We start from the raw sequence: 26014 nt of genomic DNA on the forward strand, positions 1-26014 counted from the left end.
AGTTACTGTCCGGCTGCAATGACTCAAAGGGAAGGGAGGCGGAATACGGGAGGAGGAGGGAGGCAGCCTCCACGCTCCAGGAGCTAATTGGCCAAAGACGTTCCCAGCCCAGCGCTTTTACATTGATCCCTTTCTCCGCCTGCCTCCCAGCCTCCGGACCGCATTCGCCTTCCTCCCGCCCGCAGCCGACTGACCGTGGGATCCTTCCCGAGCTCGGAGAGCTTCCTGGGAATGAAAGCTCGCGAACGCAACAAGGGCGAAAGCCAGTGCTGCGAAGACCAGGCGGCGCTCCAGAGCCTCTGCGGCATGTTAAAGACTGCCTCCTGCCTGCCCCTGCTCTTCTGCCGGAGCGGGGACAGGCAGGAGGAAGTTATGCCGGATACGGGCGATGGGTGGGACAGAGGGGTGGGGTTAAGCCTCCTTTGGCGGCTGGGGAGCTGCGCGGCTTTGCCTTTTGCTGGGAGGGCAAGTGAAGGGCCGGATCTCCTGCCTCCTGCCCCCCCCCCAAATGTCTCCGCTGTAGCAGCTGCTACAATAGACTTCCACGCCTTTCGTCGGTGCCTGGCAGGAGGTGAAGAGTGCTTTGCCCAGTGCAAAGTTGACAGCAAGCAGCTCCGCAGTCGCCAAAGGAGGCTTAACCCCACCCCTCTGTCCCACCCATCGCCCGTGGCCGGCATAACTTCCTCCTGCCTATCCCTGCTCTTCTGCTGGCCACGGGCGATGGGTGGGACAGAGGGGTGTGGTTAAGCCTCCTTTGGCGACTGCGGAGCTGCGCGGCTTTGTCTTTTGCTGGGAGGGCAAGTGAAGCGCCGGATCTCCTGCCTTTTGCCCAGCCAAACCCCCAAATGTCTCCGCTGTAGCAGCTGCTACAATAGACTTCCACGCCTTTCGTCCGTGCCTGGCGGGAGGTGAAGAGTTCTTTGCCCAGTGCAAAGTTGACAGCAAGCAGCTCCGCAGTCGCCAAAGGAGGCTTAACCCCACCCCTCTGTCCCACCCATCGCCCGTGGCCAGCAGAAGAGCGGGGATAGGCAGGAGGAGGTTATGCCGGCCACGGGCGATGGGTGGGACAGAGGGGTGGGGTTAAGCCTCCTTTGGCGACTGCGGAGCTGCTTGCTGTCAACTTTGCACTGGGCAAAGCACTCTTCACCTCCCGCCAGGCACGGACGAAAGGCGTGGAAGTCTATTGTAGCAGCTGCTACAGCGGAGACATTTGGGGGTTTGGCTGGGCAAAAGGCAGAAGATCCGGCGCTTCACTTGCCCTCCCAGCAAAAGGCAAAGCCGCACAGTTCCGCAGTCGCCGAAGGAGGCTTAACCACACCCCTCTGTCCCACCCATCGCCCGTGGCCAGCAGAAGAGCGGGGATAGGCAGGAGGAGGTTATGCCGGCCACAGGCGATGGGTGGGACAGAGGGGTGGGGTTAAGCCTCCTTTGGCGACTGCGGAGCTGCTTGCTGTCAACTTTGCACTGGGCAAAGCACTCTTCACCTCCCGCCAGGCACGGACGAAAGGCGTGGAAGTCTATTGTAGCAGCTGCTACAGCGGAGACATTTGGGGGTTTGGCTGGGGGGGGGAGGCAGGAGATCCGGCCCTTCACTTGCCCTCCCAGCAAAAGGCAAAGCCGCGCAGCTCCGCAGTCGCCAAAGTAGGCTTAACCCCACCCCTCTGTCCCACCCATCGCCCGTATCCGGCATAAGTTCCTCCTGCCTATCCCCGCTCTTCTGCTGGCCACGGGCGATGGGTGGGACAGAGGGGTGCGGTTAAGCCTCCTTCGGCGACTGCGGAGCTGCTTGCTGTCAACTTTGCACTGGGCAAAGCACTCTTCACCTCCCGCCAGGCACGGGCGAAGGACGTGGAAGCCTATTGTAGCTCGCCCATGGCCGGCAGAAGATCGTGCTTGCCCGGCTTCACACGAGGCATCAGGTCAGCATTCTGGGCGGGCGGGCGGCGGACGAGGAGAGGGAAAGCCTCCTGCAGCAGCTGCCACAGCCGCCAGCTTCCCCGCCGCCCACCCGCACAGAATGCTGACCTGATGCCTCGCGGGGAAGCCAGGCAAGAGCGATGTTCTGCCGGCCATGGGTGAGCAGCGGGGAGTCGGGGCTGCTGGCAAGCGCCCCAGCCCGGCTGTGACCTTTTAAAACAGCCGGGCGGCTTCCCAGCAGCCTCCTGAAGCCAAACGCCAAACCCGAACTTCCGCGTTCGGCTTCGGGAGGCTGCTGGGAAGCCCCCCGGCTGTTTTAAAAGGTCACAGCCGGGCTGGGGGGCTTCCCAGCACCCCCCCCCCCCAACCCCGAACCCGGAAGTTCGGCAAGAGTTCGGGGTTCGGGAGGTTGCTGGGAAGCCCCCCAGCCCGGCTGTCACCTTTTAAAACAGCCGGGCGGCTTCCTAGGAGCCTCCGAACGCCGAACCCGGAAGTTCGGGTTTGGCGTTCGTAACTCGAAAAAAGTTCGTAAGAAAAGGCAAATTTTTTCTGAACCCCGGGTTCGTATCACGAGTTGTTCGTAAGACGAGGGGTTCGTATCTTGAGGTACCACTGTATTTAGAAACATAATTATTTATTAACAATATTTTTTTTTTTTGTTATTTATTTGCAAAAATTATTAGATTGGCGATGACGTATGACATCATCGGGCGGAAAAAACCGTGGTATAGAAAAAAAAGTGCGAAGTATTTTTTAATTAATATTTTTTGAAAAACCGTGGTATAGGCTATTCGCGAAGTTTGAACCCGTAAAAATCAAGGGAACACTGTAGGCCAAATAGCAGGCCTTTGAATGATCTTTTCCTCCAGGCCTTCATTCAGAGTTTGTGAGAAATGGAATTCCACTTGGCCTCTATAATGCAGGAGAACCCATATTACTCTGAATACATTTTTTAAAATCTTATATATTACGGAGGAGTGAGGGAGGGTGCAATTTGTTCAGGGGTGAAATCACTTGTGCCTATTGGTTATCTGAAAGCTGGTCATGAAGGGAGCTTGAGGCTCCGCCCACCTGCCCGGATGCCGCTATTTGAGTTTTTTTATGTTTGGGCATGCACCGAATGCTTTGCGCATATGCAGAAGGTAAAATAATGATGGTATCTGGGCAAGTGGACGGAGATTCGTGCTCACTATGTAATTCGTGCTCACTATGATAGGCACGAGTGAGTATTTCAGCCCTGTTTTTGGAATCTTTTAGTTAAATTATGAGTATCTTATAAAGCTCAGAATATAGACTGATGTCACTCCAGAAACTGCCAAATTACAACTTCCGGGACATTGTTCCCCTTGTAAAATGCACCCTTGTTTCCATGTTTTGAATAACTCTTTGAATCTCAACACTTTGATTCCAAAGTAGGAAATGATATCTTTGCAGATAAAAAGACCTACCTGAGCTTATATACAGAAGAAAAATCATGTATTGTTTAGAATTAATTAACCCATTTGCTTTTAAAGTCCCAAATTTCAAGTTTGTTTTTACTCTGTAGTGTGAACGTTCAGAAAACTTTTAATTGGTAGATGCTGACATTCAAGAAAGTCATATTTATAATTAAATATGGATAGAAATGCACCAGCCTTGCCCTCAAGTATGTTTTTAGCAAATTCATAAAATCAGCTTTTGAAAGTGTTACATTTTAAAATGCACTTCAATTATGGAAGCACGTTGAACCATTTGTTTAAAACTTCTCTATTGTTCTTTTTAGGGATGCAGTGGCTCAGTGGCTAAGACCCCGAGTTTTTCAATCAGAAAGTTCGGTAGTTAGGCAGTTAAAATCCTTAGCGACATTTAAGGGAATGAGCTCCCGTTACTTGTCCCAGCTTCTGCCAACATAGCAGTTCAAAAGCATATAAAAATGCAAGTAGAAAAATAGGGATCACCTTTGGTGGGAAGGTAACAACATTCCCTGCACTTTCGGCATTTAGTCTTGCCGGCCACATGACATAGAGATGTCTTTGGACAACACTGCCTCTTCATCTTTGAAATGGAGATGTGTACCACCCCCTAGAGCAGCGGTCCCCAAACTACGGCCCGCGGGCCACATGCGGCACAACTGAGGCCATTTATCCGGCCCGCCAGTGAGTGACAAGAACACAGGGAAAAGAGAGAGAGAAAGAAAGAAAAGGGAAAGAGAGGGAGGGAAGGAGAAGTGGAGAGGAATGAAGGAGGGAAGGAAGGAAGGAGAAATGGAGGGAACAAGGAAGGAAGGAAGGAAGAATGAAATGAATGGAGGGACAGAAGAAGGAAGGACTGTTTTGGCGGAGGGTAATTTTTTAAAAATTTTCTCTCAACATACATTCAAACAACACAGTGTACCATCTAATTTTCCATGAATAAAATGCAGTATTTTGTTAGTAACTAATATCAATCATCAAAAAAGTTGCAAAAGTTTTTTTTCCTAATTTTGTCATCCAGTTACATTCATTTTCTTTTAATTAAATTTCCTCCTTAACGTTCCTTCAAAAAGTGCAACACCAATTATATTTCTAACTTATTAGCCATTATGCCAAAGTGCTTCCTTCTTTCTTTATACATTTTTCATAAGCCAAGAAAACCTTGTATAGCCAATCAGATGTCAACAAAAGAAAATTAAAAACAAAACATAAACATATATGAATTTCAGACCTTCTCCCCCCTCTAAATAGTACGTTCCCATTTTGTTTTTTACTTTAAAACAAGGTATGTGCAGTGTGCATAGGAATTTGTTCATAGGTTTTTTTTATAGTCCGGCCCTCCAACAGTCCACGGGACAGTGAACTGGCCCGCTGTGTAAAAAGTTTGGGGACCCCTGCCCTAGAGTCTGGAACAACTAGCACATATGTGCGAGGGGAACCTTTACCTTTACATTTATTGTTCTTTTGCTAGTTTAACGATATGGATGATGACTGAGTCTGGAAAAATCGATGTATTGTTGTTTCCTGGGTTTTGAACATGTTTATTAATTTTTCTGTCACGTGCTTGGCACTTAAACCCAAAAAGCCAAGCAGTTGATGAACAGTTTTAATCAAAGTTGACTTCATTATTTGTAATATGGAATGAGAGTATATTGGCATTGAATGTAATTGTTGAAATATTAGGTTGCAGTTCTTGAGCCACCCCCAAAAGGATGCAATGCCTTTGTGGTTATCCATGGGAAAAGCACCTGTAAGATGAATGAAATTAAGAAGCTTCTGATGACAGCTGTATCAAGGTGAGCATAGTGAGCTATATTGAATGATTGTTTTAAAAATATAAATACATTTTATGCTCCTTACCCCATGCAAAATGAATATTAAATGCAGTGATATGCATTACTCATGATGCCCACTGAGATTTAATCAAAGCCCTATTATTTCTTAACTCACCAAGAGTGGGCTACTTCCTTTCCAAAACTTTGTAAGAGGTCTTTTCCTGACTTTGGCTGACTCTGCACCGGTAAGCTTATCAATACTAACCTCCCACAACAATGGCACAGTCATTTGAAGTATAATTCATATTGAGCTGAACATTATTGTTTTCTTCATCCAAGGCCCAAGCCATATCTCTTCAAAGGAGATCATAAATTCCCTGTACTCAAGGAACCTGATGTGGTCGTGATCCTTTATGCTGAAGTGGGTACCAAAGATTTTGCCACATTTCACAATGTCCTATCTGAAAAAGCACAAAAGGGAGAATTTGTTTACATTTTCCGACATTTTGTCAAGGTAAGGTATATGTGGAAATGTTATTGTTAGCTAGCATTAGAATAAAATGATTTACTTCAAGTGTCCAATCTGCTGCAGCATTGAATATTTAAATCTTTCTTTAGATTCCCAAATTGTGTTCTACAGAAGACAATGAATGAATGAATGAATTCGTTTTCTATAGCTGCCCAACTCAATTAGGTGACTCTGGGTAGCTTACAATTCTAAAATAGTAAAGCAATTAAAAACATTAAAATAAATTAAAACAATAAAACATCCACCAAATAAATAAGAAGCCTTGGTGGTACAGTGGTTAGAGTGCAGTACTGCAGGCTACTTCTGCTAACTGCCGGCTGCCTGCAATTTGGCAGTTCAAATCCCACATGGCAAATTTAATATTTAATATTTAATATTTAATTATTTTATTTTATTTAATTTAATTTAATTTAATAGTTCAGTTTAATTTAATTTAATTTAATTTAATAATTTAGTTTAGTTTAGTTTAATTTAATGATTTGGTTTAATTTAATTTAATAATTTAATTTAATTTAATTTAATTTAATAATTTAATTTAATAATTTAATTTAATTAATTTAATTTAATTTAATTTAATTTAATTTAATTTAATTTAATTTAATTTAATAATTAATTTAATTTAATTTAATTTAATTTAATTTAATTTAATTTAATTTAATTTAATTTAATTTAATTTAATTTAATTTAATTTAATTTAATTTAATTTAATTTAATTTAATTTAATTTAATTTAATTTAATTTAATTTAATTTAATTTAATTTAATTTAATTTAATTTAATTTAATTTAATTTAATTTAATTTAATTTAATTTAATTTAATTTAATTTAATTTAATTTAATTTAATTTAATTTAATTTAATTTAATTTAATTTAATTTAATTTAATTTAATTTAATTTAATTTAATTTAATTTAATTTAATTTAATTTAATTTAATTTAATTTAATTTAATTTAATTTAATTTAATTTAATTTAATTTAATTTAATTTAATTTAATTTAATTTAATTTAATTTAATTTAATTTAATTTAATTTAATTTAATTTAATTTAATTTAATTTAATTTAATTTAATTTAATTTAATTTAATTTAATTTAATTTAATTTAATTTAATTTAATTTAATTTAATTTAATTTAATTTAATTTAATTTAATTTAATTTAATTTAATTGTATGCCGCCCCTCTCCGCTGGGGTGACCTTCTCCGTAGGTCGCCCCTCTCCGCAAGGTTGACCCAGCCTTCCATTCTTCTGGGCTTGGTAAAATGAGGACCCAGATTGTTGGGGGCAATATTCTGACTCTATAAACTACTTAGAGAGGGCTGTAAAACACTGTGAAGCAGTATATAACTCTAAGTGCTAAGCAGCCATGATGATTAATGAATTAATACTAATACAATATTAATGTAGCTTTCATACATTATGAGCCACAGGTCTAGGTATAGTACATAGTCAAGTTTGCAAAGTTTTGTGAAAAGACAAGAGGGTTGCGGCCACACTAATTCTGAGGGAGCATAAAAAGCCTTTCTAGCTCCTGACAGTCAACCTTCTTTGGGGGGGCGCTGCAGATCCCATCAGCCAAGTCTGTTGGATGTCATGGATAGAAATTCTTGGATGAAGATGTTCCCTCAGAGAACCTGGTCCCAAGCCTGTTGACCACAAAGTAAATGCCAGAATATATATATTTTTAAAAAATGAACAAAACTTCACAAGAGGGACAGAATCTTAAAATCTTTGATGGTATTGTCAGTTTTCACAATATCAGCAAATAACAACAACAACTATTGTTGTTATTATTATTATTATTAATGAAGAATCATGAAAAGAATGGATTATGCACTTGTGTCAGATCGCCATTTCTTCCCTGGAAACCTAATGTTCAGCAATGATTTCATAGCATCCTTTTTAAAACAAAACAAAACTATATATGCTTAATCTAGAAACGTAGCACTGAGAAGATGTATTTGTCCGGATATGGTGTGGAACTTGCAATAAAGAGTACAGAGTATAAAGCAATGGATGAATCTCAAATTGAAGGTACATTTTTTCTTCCCTGTGTGGTATAACTGGAAAATATTAGGACAAAATATAATAATCATAAATACTTTATTGTCATTGTATGTATGTACACAGTATACCCATGCAACGAAATTCGTATGATGCCAAAGACCAATCTTAACATACCTATCTGAAAGGACAAAGCTCAACCCGCCACGATTTCCCATCTGAACCATCCAACATTCACACAACAGACCAAGTAGTATTGTCCAGCAGTTCACTGATGGTGACCCCTCGTTACAGTGATCCCTCATTTTTTAATGGGAGATGCATTCCAAGACCACTTGTGAGAAAAGAATTTCCGCGAAGTATAGGAAAGATTTCTTTTAATGTATTTAATGAGTATTTGGACTTTTAAAACCCACCCTTTGCATTAAACAGTCACTCCATAATGTTTCTCAGCTGGAACTACATGTGATATCCTACCAGTTTCTTTAATAGAGTACAGTACTGTAGAAGAATTTTATGAATTTTTAATGGATTTAAATTTTTTAATGGATTTAAGCCCCCTTTGAAAAAACCCGTGAAATAGCGAATCCGCGAAAGATGAATCGCGAATTAGCGAGGGATTACTGCATAGCTCTGTGATAAAAACTATTCATATGTATCAGGTTATTGAGGCAGTAAACCTTTGCACAGCCCCATTGATAAAGGGAGATAATATTATTTATAATAATATAATTATATATATATATATATATATATATATATATATATATATATATATATATATATATATATATATATATTATTGGGGCAGTAATTTGTCTAGTACTTGTTTTCCAGACACTTGCTCTTAGTTCTTTTTGGGGGGAGATGGCAAAAATAGCCACGGCACTGAGAATCAATATTATATTACATTGGCAACCATCAGTATCGAAAGACTGTGGTATCGCACTCTGGAAACAGTTCCTAAAACAGCATCTAGTGTGGCTAAATAGGCCAATCCGAGAGTGGCAATCCTTTCCACACTGTGGGCAGATCCACTCTGTCCCCTGCCCAACCCCTGGATTTCGCTAGTTCTGGGCCTGCCTCTTTGCCTCGGCCTGCCGAACAAGTATCTCCTTGAAATGGAGAAGGCCATGCTGTGTCTTTAGCCTCCAAGGTAAACGATCAGAGGTCAAGATTTCCCAGATGTTAATGTCCATTCCCAAGGCCTTTAATTCCCTCTTACAGATATCCTTATATCACAGCTATGATCTCCCTGTGGGGTGCTTTCCCTGCACTCATTCACCATACAGAAGATATGACAATCAATATAGTAATAATGTACATTTATAATTTTTTGGGAGATAGAAGCGATGAGAATTGAAATGTACATCAATCATAGAAACATAGAAGACTGACAGCAAAAAAAGACCTCATGGTCCATCTAGTCTGCCCTTATACTATTTCCTGTATTTATCTTACAATGGATATATGTTTATCCCAGGCATGTTTAAATTCAGTTACTGTGGATTTACCAACCACATCTGCTGGAAGTTTGTTCCAAGGATCTACTACTCTTTCAGTGAAATAATATTTCCTCACGTTGCTTTTGATCTTTCCCCCAACTAACTTCAGATTGTGTCCCCTTGTTCTTGTGTTCACTTTCCTATTAAAAACACTTCCCTCCTGAACCTTATTTAACCCTTTAACATATTTAAATGTTTCGATCATGTCCCCCCTTTTCCTTCTGTCCTCCAGACTATACAGATTGAGTTCATTAAGTCTTTCCTGATACATTTTATGCTTCAGACCTTCCACCATTCTTGTAGCCCGTCTTTGGACCCGTTCAATTTTGTCAATATCTTTTTGTAGGTGAGGTCTCCAGAACTGAACACAGTATTCCAAATGTGGTCTCACCAGCGCTCTATATAAGGGGATCACAATCTCCCTCTTCCTGCTTGTTATACCTCTAGCTATGCAGTCAAGCATCCTACTTGCTTTTCCTACTGCCCGACCACACTGCTCACCCATTTTGAGACTGTCAGAAATCACTACCCCTAAATCCTTCTCTTCTGAAGTTTTTGCTAACACAGAACTGCCAATGCAATACTTAGATTGAGGATTCCTTTTCCCCAAGTGCATAATTTTACATTTGGAAACATTAAACTGCAGTTTCCATTGCTTTGACCATTTATCTAGTAAAGCTAAATCATTTACCATATTACAGACTCCTCCAGGAATATCAACCCTATTGCACACTTTAGAGTCATCTGCAAATAGGCAAACCTTCCCTACCAAACATTCCCCTATGTCACTCACAAACATATTAAAAAAATAGGTCCCAGAACATACCCTTGTGGCACACCGCTTGTAACCTGTCTCTACTCAGAATACTCGCCATTAACAATAACTCTCTGATGTCTACACTTCAGCCAGCTTGAAATCCACTGAGCTAGGCTTTTGGTTCTTTTCTAATGGAGATTTTGTCAGTAATTTCTTTTTGCTCATTTTGGGGAGGGAAATCAGTCATTTGCAAACGGAATATGTTGTTATATTTTCTTCTGATGTATGTTTAGCCACAAGAAATAGAACAGAGGAAGAAGATAATAATGAGAGTGAAGTCCAAGGATTTCTCTTTGATACATTAACGTAAGTTGATTTCAATCCCAATCCTTCATTTTACATTTGAGTAAATGAATGACTTTATTATATTTCAAAGATTAAAAGAATTGTACTGATATTATAAACGTGTCATTTACTTAACAACTCTGTCAAGAAAGGTGTTACAATGGGGCAAAACTCAATTAACCAGTTTGTTACAAAAATTTTAGGCTTAATTGTGGTTGTAATTACGGCTAAAATTTAAAATTACTAGTATGTTGCAAATAAGGTATTCTCAGTGCCTCATTTGATTTATATGAAGGAAAACAACAATAGAATAACTTCATAGAACATCACTTTTATTTTTAATTGTATAAATCTAAGTTCAAGAAGTTATTAATTTGCAACGTATGCTTTGTATTGTTGTATATTGAGGAAAAAGGAAGAATGTTAAAGAACAGTCCTAATTTTAGCAAAAGGAAAAGTTTTATTGGTTTATTATTAGTGTTGTTTTTTAGAACTTTGATCTGTTGTTGCATTTAATTATTTTCCTTTCTAGAATCTTTTTAATTGGGTGGGTTTTAAAACTGTAACACAAATAAATATTTAAATAATTGTCATACAGAAGAAAGAATAGTACGATTTATGTTGATTCTATCACTAAGTGTTGTATGTTATGATTTATGATGAATGTATTTTTATGATGACTATGATCATGATTTATCACTCATACCTTTTATGTACAATGAGAGCCTATACACTGAAGATAAAATCCTTGTGTGTCCAATCACACTTGGCCAATAAATAATTCAATTCTAGAATTCTGGTCTGGTGTAGTCTAGTCTAGTCTAGTCTAGTCTAGTCTAGCATAGTCTAGCATAGTCTAGCATAGTCTAGCCTACTCTAATCTAGTCTAGTCTAGTCTAGTCTAGTCTAGCGTAGTCTAGCCTAGTCTAGTTTAGTCTATAGTCTAGTCTAGTCCAGCGTAGTCTAGTCTAGTCTAGTTTAGTCTATAGTCTAGTCTAGTCTATAGTCTAGTCTAGTTTAGTCTAGAGTCTAGTCTAGAGTCTAGTCTAGTTTAGTCTATAGTCTAGTCTAGTCTATAGTCTAGTCTAGTTTAATCCATAGTCTAGTCTAGTCTATAGTCTAGTCTAGTCTAGTCTAGTTTAGTCCCTAGTCTAGTCTAGTCTAGTCTATAGTCTAGTCTAGTCTATAGTCTAGTCTATAGTCTAGTCTAGTTTAGTCTATAGTCTATAGTCTATAGTCTAGTCTATAGTCTAGTCTAGTCTATAGACTAGTCTAGTCTCCTTTGTATAAATGCACTTTAATTTTAACTTTTTTATATTTTATAAACCAGGGAGAACCATCCTGATCTCAAAGACAATCTGGAAGAGTTGAAAAAATACTTGATTGAAAGCAGTGATAATACAGAACCTTTGAAATTGTGGGAACTAAGAGGTATTGCTCATTATGCTGATTTTCATCTTTGTGAAACATTATGTGCCAGTAATAAATCCATGTTACAGTCGGAAGCCTTGTCTGAATGCTATTTGTTAAATTCATTTTGTCAGAGAGGAACTAAAAACTAATTTTTTTTCCTGAATTCCACTTTGGACTGTAGCAAAGTATGATTTGAGTTTTTATGTGAAACCCAGTGTTGTCATTTTTTTTTAAAAAAAATTGGTTTAGTGCAAACTCAGAACATGACTTGATACTATATTTGAAAGAGAGAACCATAATCATCGTTATGATACAAAAATCACAATCTGTTTTCCTGTGGATTAGGGTGCACAAAACATGCTAAGCCCTCAGATGCTTTCTTTTGGGTTTGTTTCGTTTATAACCAGGTGTAACACATTTTATGGAGCTAGCCAATTCAGTGAATTTTGCCCGATTTTCCGACTTTTTGTGCCATATTCATTAAGCAAATCGTATGGTTATTAAATGGATCTGGTTTCTCCTATTGGCTTTGCTTATTGGAAGGTTGCACATGATGATAAGGTGAAACTAGGACATGGTAAAAACATGCCAGTCACCTAGCAACCAAATTTTGATCACATGTTTGCAGGGACATTGCAATGGTTGTAAATGCAAAGACCAGTCATCAGTCACTTTTTAAAGTGCTGTTGTTACTTCCCGCAGTTAATCTTTAGAATAACAGAATAATAGTTTGAAAGGACCTTGGAGGTCTTCTAGTCCAAGGGTCACCAACCTTTCGGACCTCAGGGACCATTAAATTCATAATTTTAAATTCCATGCACCACTAATATGGTTTACCTAATGACTGACTGGTGGGCGTGGCTAGGTGGTCATGTGACTGGGTTGTTGAGGCCAACTCAATGTCACTCACCTCAAGAGACCTCTCACTAGCCTCTAACTCTCCCGTCCCACCCCTCCTCTCCCATCCACCCTTGTTTCTACGTAGTTTTAGGACCCCTGACTTAGTGCAATATAAAAATGCAAATAATTTTTCTGTGGACCACCAACATTTTCTCGTGGATCACCAGTGCTCCATGGACTACCAGTTGGTGACTGCTGTTCTAGTCCAACCCACTGCTCAAGCTGGCGACCCTATATCATTCTGGACAAATGTCTTCTTCTTAAAAACCTCCAGTGGAGTCCCCACCATTGCTGAAGGTCAATGCTCACAAGTCCAAGACTATCCGTATTGTTTACAAAATTTTGAATGTAATCTGAGGTTCTTTGGCAATGCTTTATTCTCTTTCAGATATTAGTTTGCAAGCAGCCTCTCAAATTCTCTCTGCCCCTGTTTACAATGCATTAAAAGTAATGAAAGACATCGCACAGAACTTCCCGGTAAAGGCCAGGTACAATTTAATTCTGTGATAGTCATATGAATGTTTGGATTTTGTGCTTGTTTATCATCATGAATTATTTTAATTTGCCATATAGAATTAGGTTAGAATGCAGTATGGCAGAATACTTCTGCTGACTGTCAGCAGTTTGGTAGTTCGATTCTGACGGGTTCAAGGTTGACTCAGCCTTCCATCCTTCCAAGGTTGGCGAAATGAGGACCCAGATTGTTATTGTTGGGGCAATATCCTGACTCTGTAAACTGCTTAGAGAGAGCTGTAAACCAATATGAAGCAATACATAAGTTGTATCGCTATTGCTATATACTATACTGTATATCAAATGTAATTGCAAAATTTAAATCAACCGCCATTTGTGCACAAGAATATATGTGGAAGTATTCTGGATAATCTAAAGTGGTCTAATATAGTACATTGTCATTAAATTTAAGAAGGAACTTGATATTTCTACTCTCATATGGGCAGTGTGTAAAGGAGGAAAAGAGCACATGAGCCCTAGCTTGACCAAGTTTCAGCCATATATTTCTACAATCATAGTTTAGTGCTAATATCCGTACTGAGCTGTGATGCACTTTATTGATGAATAAATATTTAAGCGCAAAATAATTACTGTACTTAGTAACTTTTTCACATTTTTCTCCAGATCTTTGACTAGAGTGCTAGTAAACCAGCAAATGAGAAAAGAAATAGAAGAAAACCAAAAGGTTTGTATTTGTTTTTTTAAAAGAATATGAAATGAAAGAATTTACTGTCTGCTACTAAGAGATAACAGTCAGTTTGATGCAATGGTTTAGGCATCAGAATAGAAACTGGGAGATTTATTTATTTATATTTATTTATTGCATTTGTATGCCGCCCCTCTCCGTGGACTCGGGTCAGCTAACAGCAGTGATAAAAACAGCATGTAGAAATCCAATACTAAAACAGCTCAAAACCCTTGTTATAAAACCAATCATACATACAAACATACCATGCATAAATTGTAGAAGCCTAGGGGGAAAGAATATCTCAGTTCCCCCATGCCTGATGGCAGAGGTAGGTTTTGAGGAGCTTACCAAAGGCAAGGAGGGTGAGGGCTATTCTAATCTGGGGGGAGTTGGTTCCAGAGGGCCGGGGCCACCACAGAGAAGGCTCTTCCCCTGGGTCCCGCCAAACGATATTGTTTAGTTGACGGGACCCGGAGAAGGCCCACTCTGTGGGACCTAACTGGTCGCTGGGATTCGTGCGGCAGAAGGCGGTCCCGGAGATAATCTGGCCCGGTGCCATGAAGGGCTTTATAGGTCATAACCAACACTTTGAATTGTGACCGCAAACTGATCAGCAACCAATGCAGACTGCAGAGTGTTGGTGTGACATGGGCATATTTAGGGAAGCCCATGATTGTTCTTGCAGCTGCATTCTGCACGATCTGAAGTTTCTGAACACTTTTCAAAGATAGCCTCGTGTAGAGAGCATTGCAGTAGTTGAGCCTCGAGGTGATGATGGCATGAGTGACTGTGAGCAGTGACTCCCAGTCCAAATAGGGCCGCAACTGATGCACCAGGCGAACCTGGGCAAACACCCCCTTGCCACAGCTGAAAGATGTTTCCCTAATGTGAGCTGTGGATCGAGAAGGACGCCCAGGTTGTGGACCCTCTCTGAGGGGGTTAGTAATTCCCCCCCCCAGGGTAATGGATAGACAGATGGAATTGTCCTTGGGAGGCAAGACCCACAGCCACTCCGTCTTATCAGGGTTGAGTTTGAGTCTGTTGACGCCCATCCAGGCCCCAACAGCCTCCATGCACCGGCACATCACTTCCACTGCTTCACTGACTGGACAAGGGGTAAGTGGTAAGTTCTAGTCCTGGAACGTAACCTAGAATCAGCTGGGCACCTAATACAGTTCTTTTGACTGAAGCTTTAAAAAATAAATAAATCAGAACTGAGAATATTTCATAATATGCCATCAAACCTTTCCTTTCTTTTCCAGCGTCTGCATGAATCTCTTGAACTTAAGCCTGGTGAAGCACATTTATTTTTAAACGGCATTCCAATAGACTTGGATCTTCGTGATCCTTTTAGGTAAAGTAGTTTGCAGCTTGCTTACCATCCAGAATGCTCAGTTATCTATATTTAACCACTCCTTACTCCAAGACAACTTTGATCTCTGTGATTGTTATGTTATTCAAACATAACAAACAAACCAAAACAATTTTTTTTGCATCAAAATGTGTTGAGTACCAAACATGATGAGTTTCAAAGCAGTTGAAACCACTTTTTAGACAAGTACTATAATGCATCGAACATGAGTGCTAACATGTTCTTTTTATTGTTTTGTAAGAGCACATGAACATCAGAACCTTCGTGTTAGGTTTGCAATCACTTAAGCATCCTTAGCTGAGGAAATAGAAATTACTGATAGGAAAATAAATAGAATTGAATGTTATAGTTCTCAGATTGAGGATTGCATTTCAAGCATGTAAACTCAATAGTTTAGAAGTATTGGGAATCTGACTTTTTTCACTTTTCTCCTGCTGAGCTGTAGAGCTGAACATCAGAAGCCTTAGTTTCACATTTTAACGTTTAATTCTTTTTTATACATTGTGGGCTGTTTTATAGACAGAAGACAGAACCTGAAAATAAGTATTGGAACCATAGTTCCCTCTAAGCTGAGCAGTGAGCAATCGCTCACTTAAAAATCATCATCAACTCAGAGTTTTCCAAACCTGCCCAGAAGCCAAGAGGGAAAGAGTGAGAGGGAAGGAGAGAGAGAGGAAGAGAGGAAGAGAGAGAAACAGATAGAAAAAGAGAGGAAGGAAAAGAGAAAGAAAAAGAATGGGAGTAAGGAAGAGAGAAAGAAAATCAAAATCTAGTTTGAAACTAGCTCAACTATTTAAGTGGCATTTTGATATTGATAGAGTTGCCCTATTATGAGCTCACTGTTATAGACACACAGTACAGTATTTTATTTTGAAATTCTCTGAGGCAAAACAGGGTGGGTTTTTTGTTTGTTTGTTTGTTTGTTAATTAATTAATTAATTAATTCTGTGCCGCCCAGTCCCAAAGGGACTGCCGTTCAGACACTATACTTTTCCGCCCACCCCTCCAAAAAATTAGAGGGAACACTGATCGGAACTGACATTTAACTAGCCTTTTAGACCCCACTAATTTCATACCTTTTTTGGATACTGTCCTGTGCCCACTGCTGCTTTCTAAACTTTTTAACTTTGTAATTGTTTTTATTGTTGTAAGCTGCCCTGAGTCCGCTTGGAGAAGGGCGGCTTATACATTCAAAAAATAAATAAATAGATTCCTGCTGAGGCTCAACCGAGTTATTGACCAGATAGCAGTGGGGGTGGGGGGTGGAGTTAAAGGAGTGCAGCCACCAGCAGATGGAATATTTTTCTTTCTTTAGCTATTATTCTTTGGATTCTTTTGTGCAGTGTTTATATATGAAATATATTTGTCTAAAGCATTTTAGAAACTCTGAAGACAGAAGGAAAAGCAATGCATGTTCTTCACTCCCTTGGAATTAAAGGAGATCTTCCGAGTAAATTCATGAGGTTAGCTTCCCAATCTCAAGATGCATCTTACGCATTAGACATCCGTCACTCAGCAATTGTAGTAAGTAATTGTTTTTGTGCATATTAATCTTTAAAGAGCCGCTGGATTCTTGGTTTCAGTTATAATGAATAAATGCTACAATGGCAACAATCTTACTTAATTTTGAAAATTTGGATTTGTTACAGAGCAAAATTTCCTGCCATTTCCACAGTCCTGGAGGCTTGTGCTGCTTAACAGAAATTGAGGAGAAAGTAGTCTTTGTTTAGATATTTTTAAAAACAATTCTTTCTGATGGCTCAGTGGCTAAGATGCTGAGCTTGCTGATCAGAAAGGCTGGTTTGAATCCCTCGATTCAAGTTCCCGTTACTTGTCCCAGCTTCTGCCAACCTAGCAGTTCGAAAGCATGTAAAAATGCAAGTAGAAAAATAAGGACCATCTTTGATGGGAAGATAATAGTGTTCTGTGCACCTTCAGCATTTAGTCATGTAGGCCACATGACCACGAAGACGTTTTTGGACAGTGTTGGCTCTTCAGCTTTGAAACGGAGATGAGCACCGCCCCCTAGAGTCTGGAACAACTAGCACATATGTGTGAGGGGAAACTTTACCTTTACCAATACAGTGATACCTCGTCTTACAAACCCCTCGAGACACAAAGCCGGGGTTTAAGATTTTTTTGCCTCTTCTTCCAAACTATTTTCACCTTACAAACCCAAGCCGCCGCCACTGGGATGCCCCGCCTCCGTACTTCTGTTGCCAGCGAAGTGCCCGTTTTTGCACTGCTGGGATTCCCCTGAGGCTCCCCTCCATGGGAAACACCACCTCCGGACTTCCATGTTTCTGCGATGCTTTAGGTGAATCCCAGCAGTGCAAAAACGGGCGCTTCGCTGGCAACGGAAGTCCGGAGGTGGGGTTTCCCATAGAGGGGAGCCTCAAGGGAATCCCAGCAGCGCAAAAACGGACGCTTCGGCTGGCAAAAGGGGTGTGTTTTGGGCTTGCACGCATTAATCGCTTTTCCATTGATTCCTATGGGAAACATTGTTTTGTCTTACAAACTTTTCACCTTACAAACCTCGTCCTGGAACCAATTAAGTTCGTAAGACCAGGTATCACTGTACTAGGAGGTAGTATATCAATTGGCATAGGCAGAGACTCCTTTCTGGAATCATGTAGAAAAGACAAACATTTCTGGAAGCAATGCTGATTCTACCCAGGCCTCAGAGTGCCCTGTTGGGCTAACCTTTCTGTAATTACCATTAAGGATTGATTTGTTTCACCTGGGTGACATATTTTTATTCTATATACGTTGTTAAGGAAACACAGTCCCAATGGGTTCACATATTTCACAAAGCCATTATTTCTTTTAATACCTTTATTGAATATAATATAATTTTGGCTGGAGTTATACAACGTGCTAAACTGCAAACTACAGTTTATAAACAAACACATACAAGACACTAAGCCAAAACAAATAAATTTGCAGGCCAAATGATCCAGCTGTTTCCCCAATTATTTTGGCATCTATAAAACTGTGGTCAGAAAAGATGTTTTCAGCTTTATTTTCTCCACATAGTCCCTACAATATTCTCCCAATTCCAGCAATATAATTAGCTTCTTAACTGGCTTCCAGGTGCATTGGTCAGCAGTGGAGCCCTTAACAAGTTAAAACTACAACATGCTGAGTGCTACTTTATTCAGATGGACTTAGGAGAACATTGTGTTTCATAAGGTTTAATTTGATAGTAGCATCACTATTAAATGCCCCATTACTGTTGTATTTTTTTTTAGTGGGTCAATAATCTAGAAACGGATGCTATGTATAACAAGTGGCCTTCAAGTTTTCAGGAACTTCTCAAACCAGCATATGCAGGAATGATGCGACAGATTAGACGGAATTTATATAATATGGTAAGTGTGAAATATGGTGTGTGTGTGTGTGTGTGTGAGAGAGAGAGAGAGAGAGAGAGCATATATGTATTCTTTTAAATATTTTCAGTAGGGATATATTGAAATTACATCTTAGTATACAAAAAACACAAAGTTTTTTCTTGCACATTTTTTCAGCAATTCACTTATCTACTTAGTTTTGAATGTACCACTGAACTGATTGCAAAGTATACCCAGCAGTGTATCCTTGATAATACAGTGTTCCCTCGATTTTCACGGGTGATGCGTTCCGAGAACGCCCGCGAAAGTTGAATTTCCGCGAAGTAGAGATGCGGAAGTAAATACACTATTTTTGGCTATGAACAGTATCTCAAGCCTTCCCTTAACACTTTAAACCTCTAAATTACAATTTCCCATTCCCTTAGCAACCATTTAGATTATTACTCACCATGTCTATTTATTAAAGTTTATTTAAAAAAATGTTTTTTAAAGGCAGACGAAAGTTTGGCAATGACACATGACGTCATCAGGTGGGAAAAACCGTGGTATAGGGGAAAAAACTGAAGTATTTTTTAATTAATATTTTTGAAAAACTGTGGTATAGGCTTTTCGCGAAGTTCGAACCCGCTAAAATCGAGGGAACACTGTACTTAGAAAAGCACAGCTATACTTTGACATCATTTTCCTATTGCATTTATCAATTGCTGTTTCACCATGATTTATAGAATACATCACAATTTGTGAGGGAGACATGTGAACTTTGTCTTTACATATGTATTTTAACTATCTGGTCCTATTGAGTGCATGAACCAGGATAGTGGTTCATCAGTGGTTCTCAACCTAGGGGCGGGAGCCCTTTGGGGATCGAATAGCCATTTCACAGGAGTCACCTTAGGCCATGGGAAAAGACAAATTTCCCATCGTGTTAGGAACTAAAGCCTTGGAACATATTTTTACAATCCGACCAATCAGGCATTTGCATGGGGGTGTCCTTCCCATCAATGAGTTTAAAGCTCTGTTGGGAGAATTGACGCTAGACTTATGGTTGGGGTCACCACAATATGAGGAACTGTATTAAGGGATCACGGGCATTAGAATGGTTGAGAACCACTGGTATCAACAAAAGTTCCCAGTTTATCCTTGAATACTTCCTTGGGGCCTTCAGTGTATATTAAAGAGAAAATAGAAGGTACAAAAAGAGTAAGAACCATGGATATATAAAATTTTCTTCTCTTGTAGATCCTTTTTATTGACCCTCTCCAGGAAGAAGCAGCTGGTTTCATTAAACTTATTGAATTAATTTACAGTCAGAAAGTACCTCTAAGGTAAATTAACACTGAAATTCTGCCTGAGATTAAAAAGTAAAGGAATTTCTCTTCACTGTTTTCATTTTCAGAATTGTGGCAATTGCAATTTCTCAGCCAGTCAACAAAATAGAAAGGAGAGATTTTAATACATTGTTTTGTTGATTTGCATTTATTCTGGGTAAATGCTATATTTCCATAGATTTCAGTTAATTCCATCAAACAGGTAGTATGTCTGCCTAAATCTATCTGCATTTAAATGGATACAAGAAAAGCATATTCTTTATGAACTTTAATATCATAACTTGTAACACTGTTCCATGATCAGTCTCCATTCATTCCTATGTTGATCCAGTTATATTTGCAAAACAATTTCCTCCAAATTTGGAAGCTTCCTGGTATGGTGAGACTTAGTTTTGAAAGATTCCCATATCACACTGTGCAGGAATTTGAAAGATCAACATATCTATAGAACTGCACCTGGACTTTATGGGTTTTCTTTGAAGAAGTTTTGCTTCCTTTGGGATATTGGCTTTACATTTTATCAAAAGCAATTCTATTAAATTGGCATAAAATGTTAACTTTGTATTCATTTTAATATTTTTGATCGTGCAGAATGCAGCTGCGAGAGCTATCATGGGCTTTCCTAAATACGCCCATGTCACACCAACACTCCGCAGTCTGCATTGGTTGCCGATCAGTTTCCGGTCACAATTCAAAGTGTTGGTTATGACCTATAAAGCCCTTCATGGCACCGGACCAGAATATCTCCGGGACTACCTTCTGCCGCACGAATCCCAGCGACCAGTTAGGTCCCACAGAGTTGGCCTTCTCCGGGTCGCGTCAACTAAACAATGTCGTTTGGCGGGACCCAGGGGAAGAGCCTTCTCTGTGGCGGCCCTGACCCTTTGGAACCAACTCCCCCCAGATATCAGAGTTGCTCCCACCCTCCTTGCCTTTCGTAAGCTCCTTAAAACCCACCTCTGTCGTCAGGCATGGGGGAATTGAGACTTTCCCTCCCCCTAGGCTTATAAAATTTATGCATGGTATGTTAGTATGTATGATTGGTTTCTAAATTGGGGTTTTAAATTAACTTAAATATTAGATTTGTTTACATTGTATTATTATTGCTGTGAGCCGCCCCGAGTCTGCGGAGAGGGGCGGCATACAAATCTGATTAATAAATAAATAAATAAATAAATAAATACATACATACATTTTTGGATCTTGTTGGAATATTACGACTTATCTTTTTTGATGAAGACCTAAGTGACATATTTTAACCTGTTTTTAATATAATTGTATTTAATGTCCTTTCAGCGTAGTTGGATGCAGTTTTACCATTCTCACAGTATTTCTCTTTTTCTCGAGCAGACTTGGCTTTGTTTTCATCTTAAATACGGATGACGAGGTTGATGGAAATGATGACGCAGGAGTTGCCCTGTGGAGAGCTTTTAACTTTATTGCAGATGAAGCGGATATACCTCATGCTTTTGTCTCCTTACTTTATGTTAGTGTTTGTAAGAAGATTAAAATATTGCTTTATTTAAGGTTAGCCTTACTTTCTTTGAGATGCAAAATAGCCGTAGGATAGCATTGCTAAAAACTTGTGTAGGCAGGAAATGTCACATATTTAAGGTGTAACAAAGAATAGAGAATAAAGAATCTCATGAGATTGTTTAAGACTTGAGATTGTCCACTAAAATTAGCTTGCAACAGATTCAAGATCAATAAAGCAAAATATTATGTGTACTACATTATTATATTGCCTGTCGTATGATATATAGTAGTCATATTTACTATTTGAGGTGGATTAAATGGACATGGTTGGCTATTCAGTTTACCAATCCTTTTAACAATAATTTCAAGCAGCTGAGTATTGACAGGACTGGAATCAGAATGAAAACAGTAAAAACCACCATTTGACACTCATGGTGACCACAAGATTTTTTAAAAAAATCCTTTAAAAAGGAGATAATTCTTTCAAAGCAGAGCAACCTATGTGATATGTCATTTAGATATAGAAAAATAGTAGGGAGGAGAAAGAGTTAACTAGTGTCACTTTAACTAAAAGAGTTAACTGAAAGAGTAGTAGATCCTTGGAACAAACTTCCAGCAGACGTGGTTGGTAAATACACAGTAACCGAATTTAAACATGCCTGGGATAAACATATATCCATTGTAAGATAAAATACAGGAAATAGTATAAGGGCAGACTAGATGGACCATGAGGTCTTTTTCTGCCGTCAGTCTTCTATGTTTCTATGTTTCTATGTGAGTGTTTTCTCTGGAGGAGGCTGATTACCATATTTTTTGGAGTATACAACACACTTTTTTATCCCCCCAAAGAGGGTGAAAACATGGGTGTGTCTTATACACCGAATGTACCCAGCCAGCCCCATCCTTTGGTCTCTGCCTCCAGCATTTTACCTCCTTGCAGCAAACACAGAGCCTGATTAGCACAAGCAAGTGAATATCAGCCTCCTGACACACAGCTGATTCAGCACAGGCAGGCCATGTGCTAGAACTGAAAGTGAAACTAGCTGCAAAGAGGCAAATTGCTGGGAAGTGGTCTGCTGGCAATGTTGGACTCCTGAATCGGGATGTAAGGAGGTTAATCGATAACTATAAAAGTCTATAGAATATTCAAATTGTTAGACTTGTTTTTTAAAGACTGCTTTATTGTTCTAGACTACTTAACAAAATGAAGAAGCTTTTAAAAATAAATACACTTTATCTGAAGAGGCCCAGTGCTATTGTATCTTCTTTTAAATAGCAGAGAATAATGTAGACTTCCAGAAAGCCACATCAGTTTTAAAGATCTATAAAAGTATAATCTGAAATGTAACAGTGTCCTGTCTTAGTATTGAGATAAGGCAGCCGAGCTAAACCCTGACTTAGTCCTGTTTGGAGTAAATCTATTTAAATAATTTGGAGGAGTTAGTGTGACTATATTTAAGAAAACTTTCTGACATTAATATACTGCCATAATGTACGTTTCTCCAATTCTTTGCTGCTTCTGTGGGTTAGGCACACATGTACAGAAATACAGAGTAAACAGTGTACAGTGGTACCTCAGTTCTCTACCACAATTCGTTCCGGAAGTGTGGTCGGGAACCGATTTGGTCGAGAACCAAATTAATTTATCCCATAGGAAATAATGGAAATGGATTTAATTGGTTCCCAGCCCATTGACTTGCTGGGAACCAATTAAATCTATTTCCTCTATTTCCTGTGGGATAAAGATCTGAGGGGACGGGGTGAGAGGGAATGGGAGTCGGGATCCGACACGTCCCTCCTGGCCGCCCTCTTAACAGCCTCCCAGTCTCTACCGTCTAACTGCTCCAAGCTGCAGGAAGGGTAGGGCTGGCTACAATACCGGCAGCTTCAGGGGGCTCCTTTCCTCAGCGGTTCAATTTGTTACCTCCAGGGAGCTGCACCAACTTTTTCTTACCCGGCGGCGGCTTCCCTTCGAGGAGCAGCAGCAGCATCGAGAACGTCACATGATGAAGGGAAGCTGCCGGAACCGCCACCGCCGGGAAGGAAAAAGTTGGTGCAGCTGCCTGGAGGTAACAAACTGAACCGCTGAGGAAAGGAGCCCCCCAAGCTGCCGGTATTGCACCCAGCCCTACCCTTCCTGCAGCTTGGAGCAGTTAGACGGTAGAGACTGGGAGGCTGTTAAGAAGGTGGCCAGGAAGGGCGTGTCGGATCCCGACTCCCATTCCCTCTCACGCCGTCCCCTCAGATCTTCTGGTAGCTGCTTTGCAAAGCTGCCCTGGTCGCACATTTCGGATAGTAAACAATTTTCTGTTCAGTATCCGAATTTTTGTTCGGATACCGAAGCAAATTTTTGCAGAAAATTTTGTTCGGTATCCGAAATGTACGAAAACCAAGGTGTTTGAGAACCGAGGTACCACTGCTGTTTGCTGGGAGCCAGAGGCATTTTTTACTTGTTTTCCTCCCCCCAAACTAAGGTGCCTCTTATACGCTGGTGCGTCTTATACTTTTGGTACAGCGAAAAATACGGTAGATACCATCCTAAATAAGATTCATTTTTCTAGGGAGGAATAAATATGTTACAATAATATTTGTTAAATACTCCATTGGTTAGTAATTGCTGGCTATGATTCCTTAAGGCAGTGGTCTTCAAACTTGGCAACTTTAAGACTTGTGGACTTTAACTTCCAGAATTCTGGGAGTTGAAGTCCACAAGTCTTAAAGTTGCTAGGTTTGGGGGACCCCTGGCTTAAGATATGAGTTCAAGAGTTAGAGACTACTACATTCCCAATCCAGTAAATCAATTTGTTTATGATTTGCCTTCTGTTCTGCCGATGGCTATGGCACATCATCTAGTTTAAATCTGTCTACATCAAAGGTATCCTTATGGTCAAATAGTTCATTTGAATCTTCATAAATTATAAAAGGACTGTTTTTGGGGACATGGAATGAGAACAGAACAGCAAGCAAATGAATTTAAGAGAAATGTTATATAATTGAATAATATGGTCCTAGAACAGGATGGGAATTGAATATAAATAAAACTTCCCATTCATTTCAGATAAAATGGAAGCAATGGACTAAAATATTAAATACGAGCTGACTAATGTTAGACATCTTGAAGCCAGCAAGAGTCCATTCTTTTCTAAGAAGACAATCTACAAATATATAAAATTGTATGCCAGTAATAGAAATATGCCTTAATTGCTACTTTAATATGCAGTGCTTAATTTAGAACTGTTAGATTGTACACCCACATTTCAACTTACACAGATTTTTGACTTACATGGATTTTCTCACATGCTGTGAAAGTTTTAATATGACTATATATTTAGAAATTTACTAATTTTTTTTTTGGCTCTGGTTGAATGCAAATGGTTGGTTGCCTTGGTTGCCTGGTTCATTTCATAGCTGGTATGGAAGATAAATGCTAATTTAATATGTGTATTATACTTTTCCTTTTTCTTAAGAGACTACAAAAATAAAGAGTGAGCGTGCGTTGAAGTATAGTTGGTTGAAAATATTACAGGTAGTCCTTGACTTAAAACAGTTCATTTAGTGACTGTTCAAAGTTACAAAGTCACTGAAACAAGTAAATTATGACCGTTTTTTCTTGCTTAATGATTCTTGCAGCATCAAATTTCAGATGCTTGGCAAGTGGTTGACCTTGGAATGTCATGTGATCAGTTTCTGCAACCTTCTAACAATGGGAAATCCAGATTTACTTAACAACCACGTTACTAGCATAATAAAGGCAACGATTCACACGATGCACTTAGCAACATAAATATTGGGCTCAATTGCAGTCGTAACTCAAGGACTACAGTATCTGTACTGTTGAAAACTGGCTAATAAGGGTGAACCTTCGAATGGATGATAGGAGCTTTTAAGAATTATTTATAGAATGAATAATAAAAATGGAATGTCCTCTAACTATTGCTAAATATTCTATTGTAACAGTAGAATGGATTGTATCGTTTATCTTTCTTTTGCTCCCTTCAATTAGATGTATCGTCAAGTAGAAGAGGGAGAAATCCTTTCGGTGGACAACGTGAAGCGTTTTCTTCACAGACAGTTTCCTCTAGCTGATATGGAGGAGATCCTGGGTCTTGACTCTGAATATGACGACAAGAGAAAGGTAGAAAGAGTTGAAAGTTGCAGAATGGAACACGGTGTTCCCTCGATTTTCGTGGGGGATGTGTTCCGAGACCGCCTGCGAAAGTCGAATTTCCGCGAAGTAGAGATACACTATTTTTGGCTATGAACAGTATAACAAACCTTCCCTTAACACTTTAAACCCCTAAATATCAATTTCCTATTCCCTTAGCAACCATTTAGATTATTACTCGTCGTGTTTATTTATTAAAGTTTATTTAAAAAAAACATTTATTAAAGGCAGACGAAAGTTTGGCGATGACATATGATGTCATCGGGTGAGAAAAACCGTGGTATAAGGAAAAAACCCTCAAAGTATTTTTTAATTAATATTTTTGAAAAACCGTGGTATAGACTTTTCGCGAAGTTCGAACCCGCGAAAATCGAGGGAACACTGTACAAAGAAACTGAAAGATTCAAAGCCTGGTGTCTTCATAAGTGAAGACACAAGTCAACTAATTCTGTGTGTCTGGTACAGAAATTGTTTTGTGGTGGTAATAAATGAGAAAGTTTCTTATTTCTTCGTCTCCAGATTCTTACCCC

General features: G+C 39.5%; 1 protein-coding gene across 1 annotated transcript in view; it reads left to right on the forward strand.

Moving 5' to 3' along the window:
* Positions 1-26014, forward strand: part of UGGT2 (UDP-glucose glycoprotein glucosyltransferase 2) — an 88266-nt gene that overhangs the window by 19179 nt on the left and 43073 nt on the right. Inside the window, exons 4-16 of the mRNA XM_070751285.1 lie at positions 5052-5164; positions 5483-5657; positions 7606-7702; positions 10228-10300; positions 11610-11710; positions 12981-13080; positions 13730-13790; positions 15056-15147; positions 16539-16689; positions 18417-18536; positions 19755-19840; positions 21194-21329; positions 25323-25454. Of these exons, the coding sequence (XP_070607386.1) occupies positions 5052-5164; positions 5483-5657; positions 7606-7702; positions 10228-10300; positions 11610-11710; positions 12981-13080; positions 13730-13790; positions 15056-15147; positions 16539-16689; positions 18417-18536; positions 19755-19840; positions 21194-21329; positions 25323-25454 (1437 nt within the window). The remainder of the gene's footprint in view (positions 1-5051; positions 5165-5482; positions 5658-7605; positions 7703-10227; positions 10301-11609; positions 11711-12980; positions 13081-13729; positions 13791-15055; positions 15148-16538; positions 16690-18416; positions 18537-19754; positions 19841-21193; positions 21330-25322; positions 25455-26014) is intronic.

Source organism: Erythrolamprus reginae, chromosome 4 (assembly GCF_031021105.1).
Source record: "Erythrolamprus reginae isolate rEryReg1 chromosome 4, rEryReg1.hap1, whole genome shotgun sequence".
Taxonomy (NCBI): Eukaryota; Metazoa; Chordata; class Lepidosauria; order Squamata; family Dipsadidae; genus Erythrolamprus; species Erythrolamprus reginae.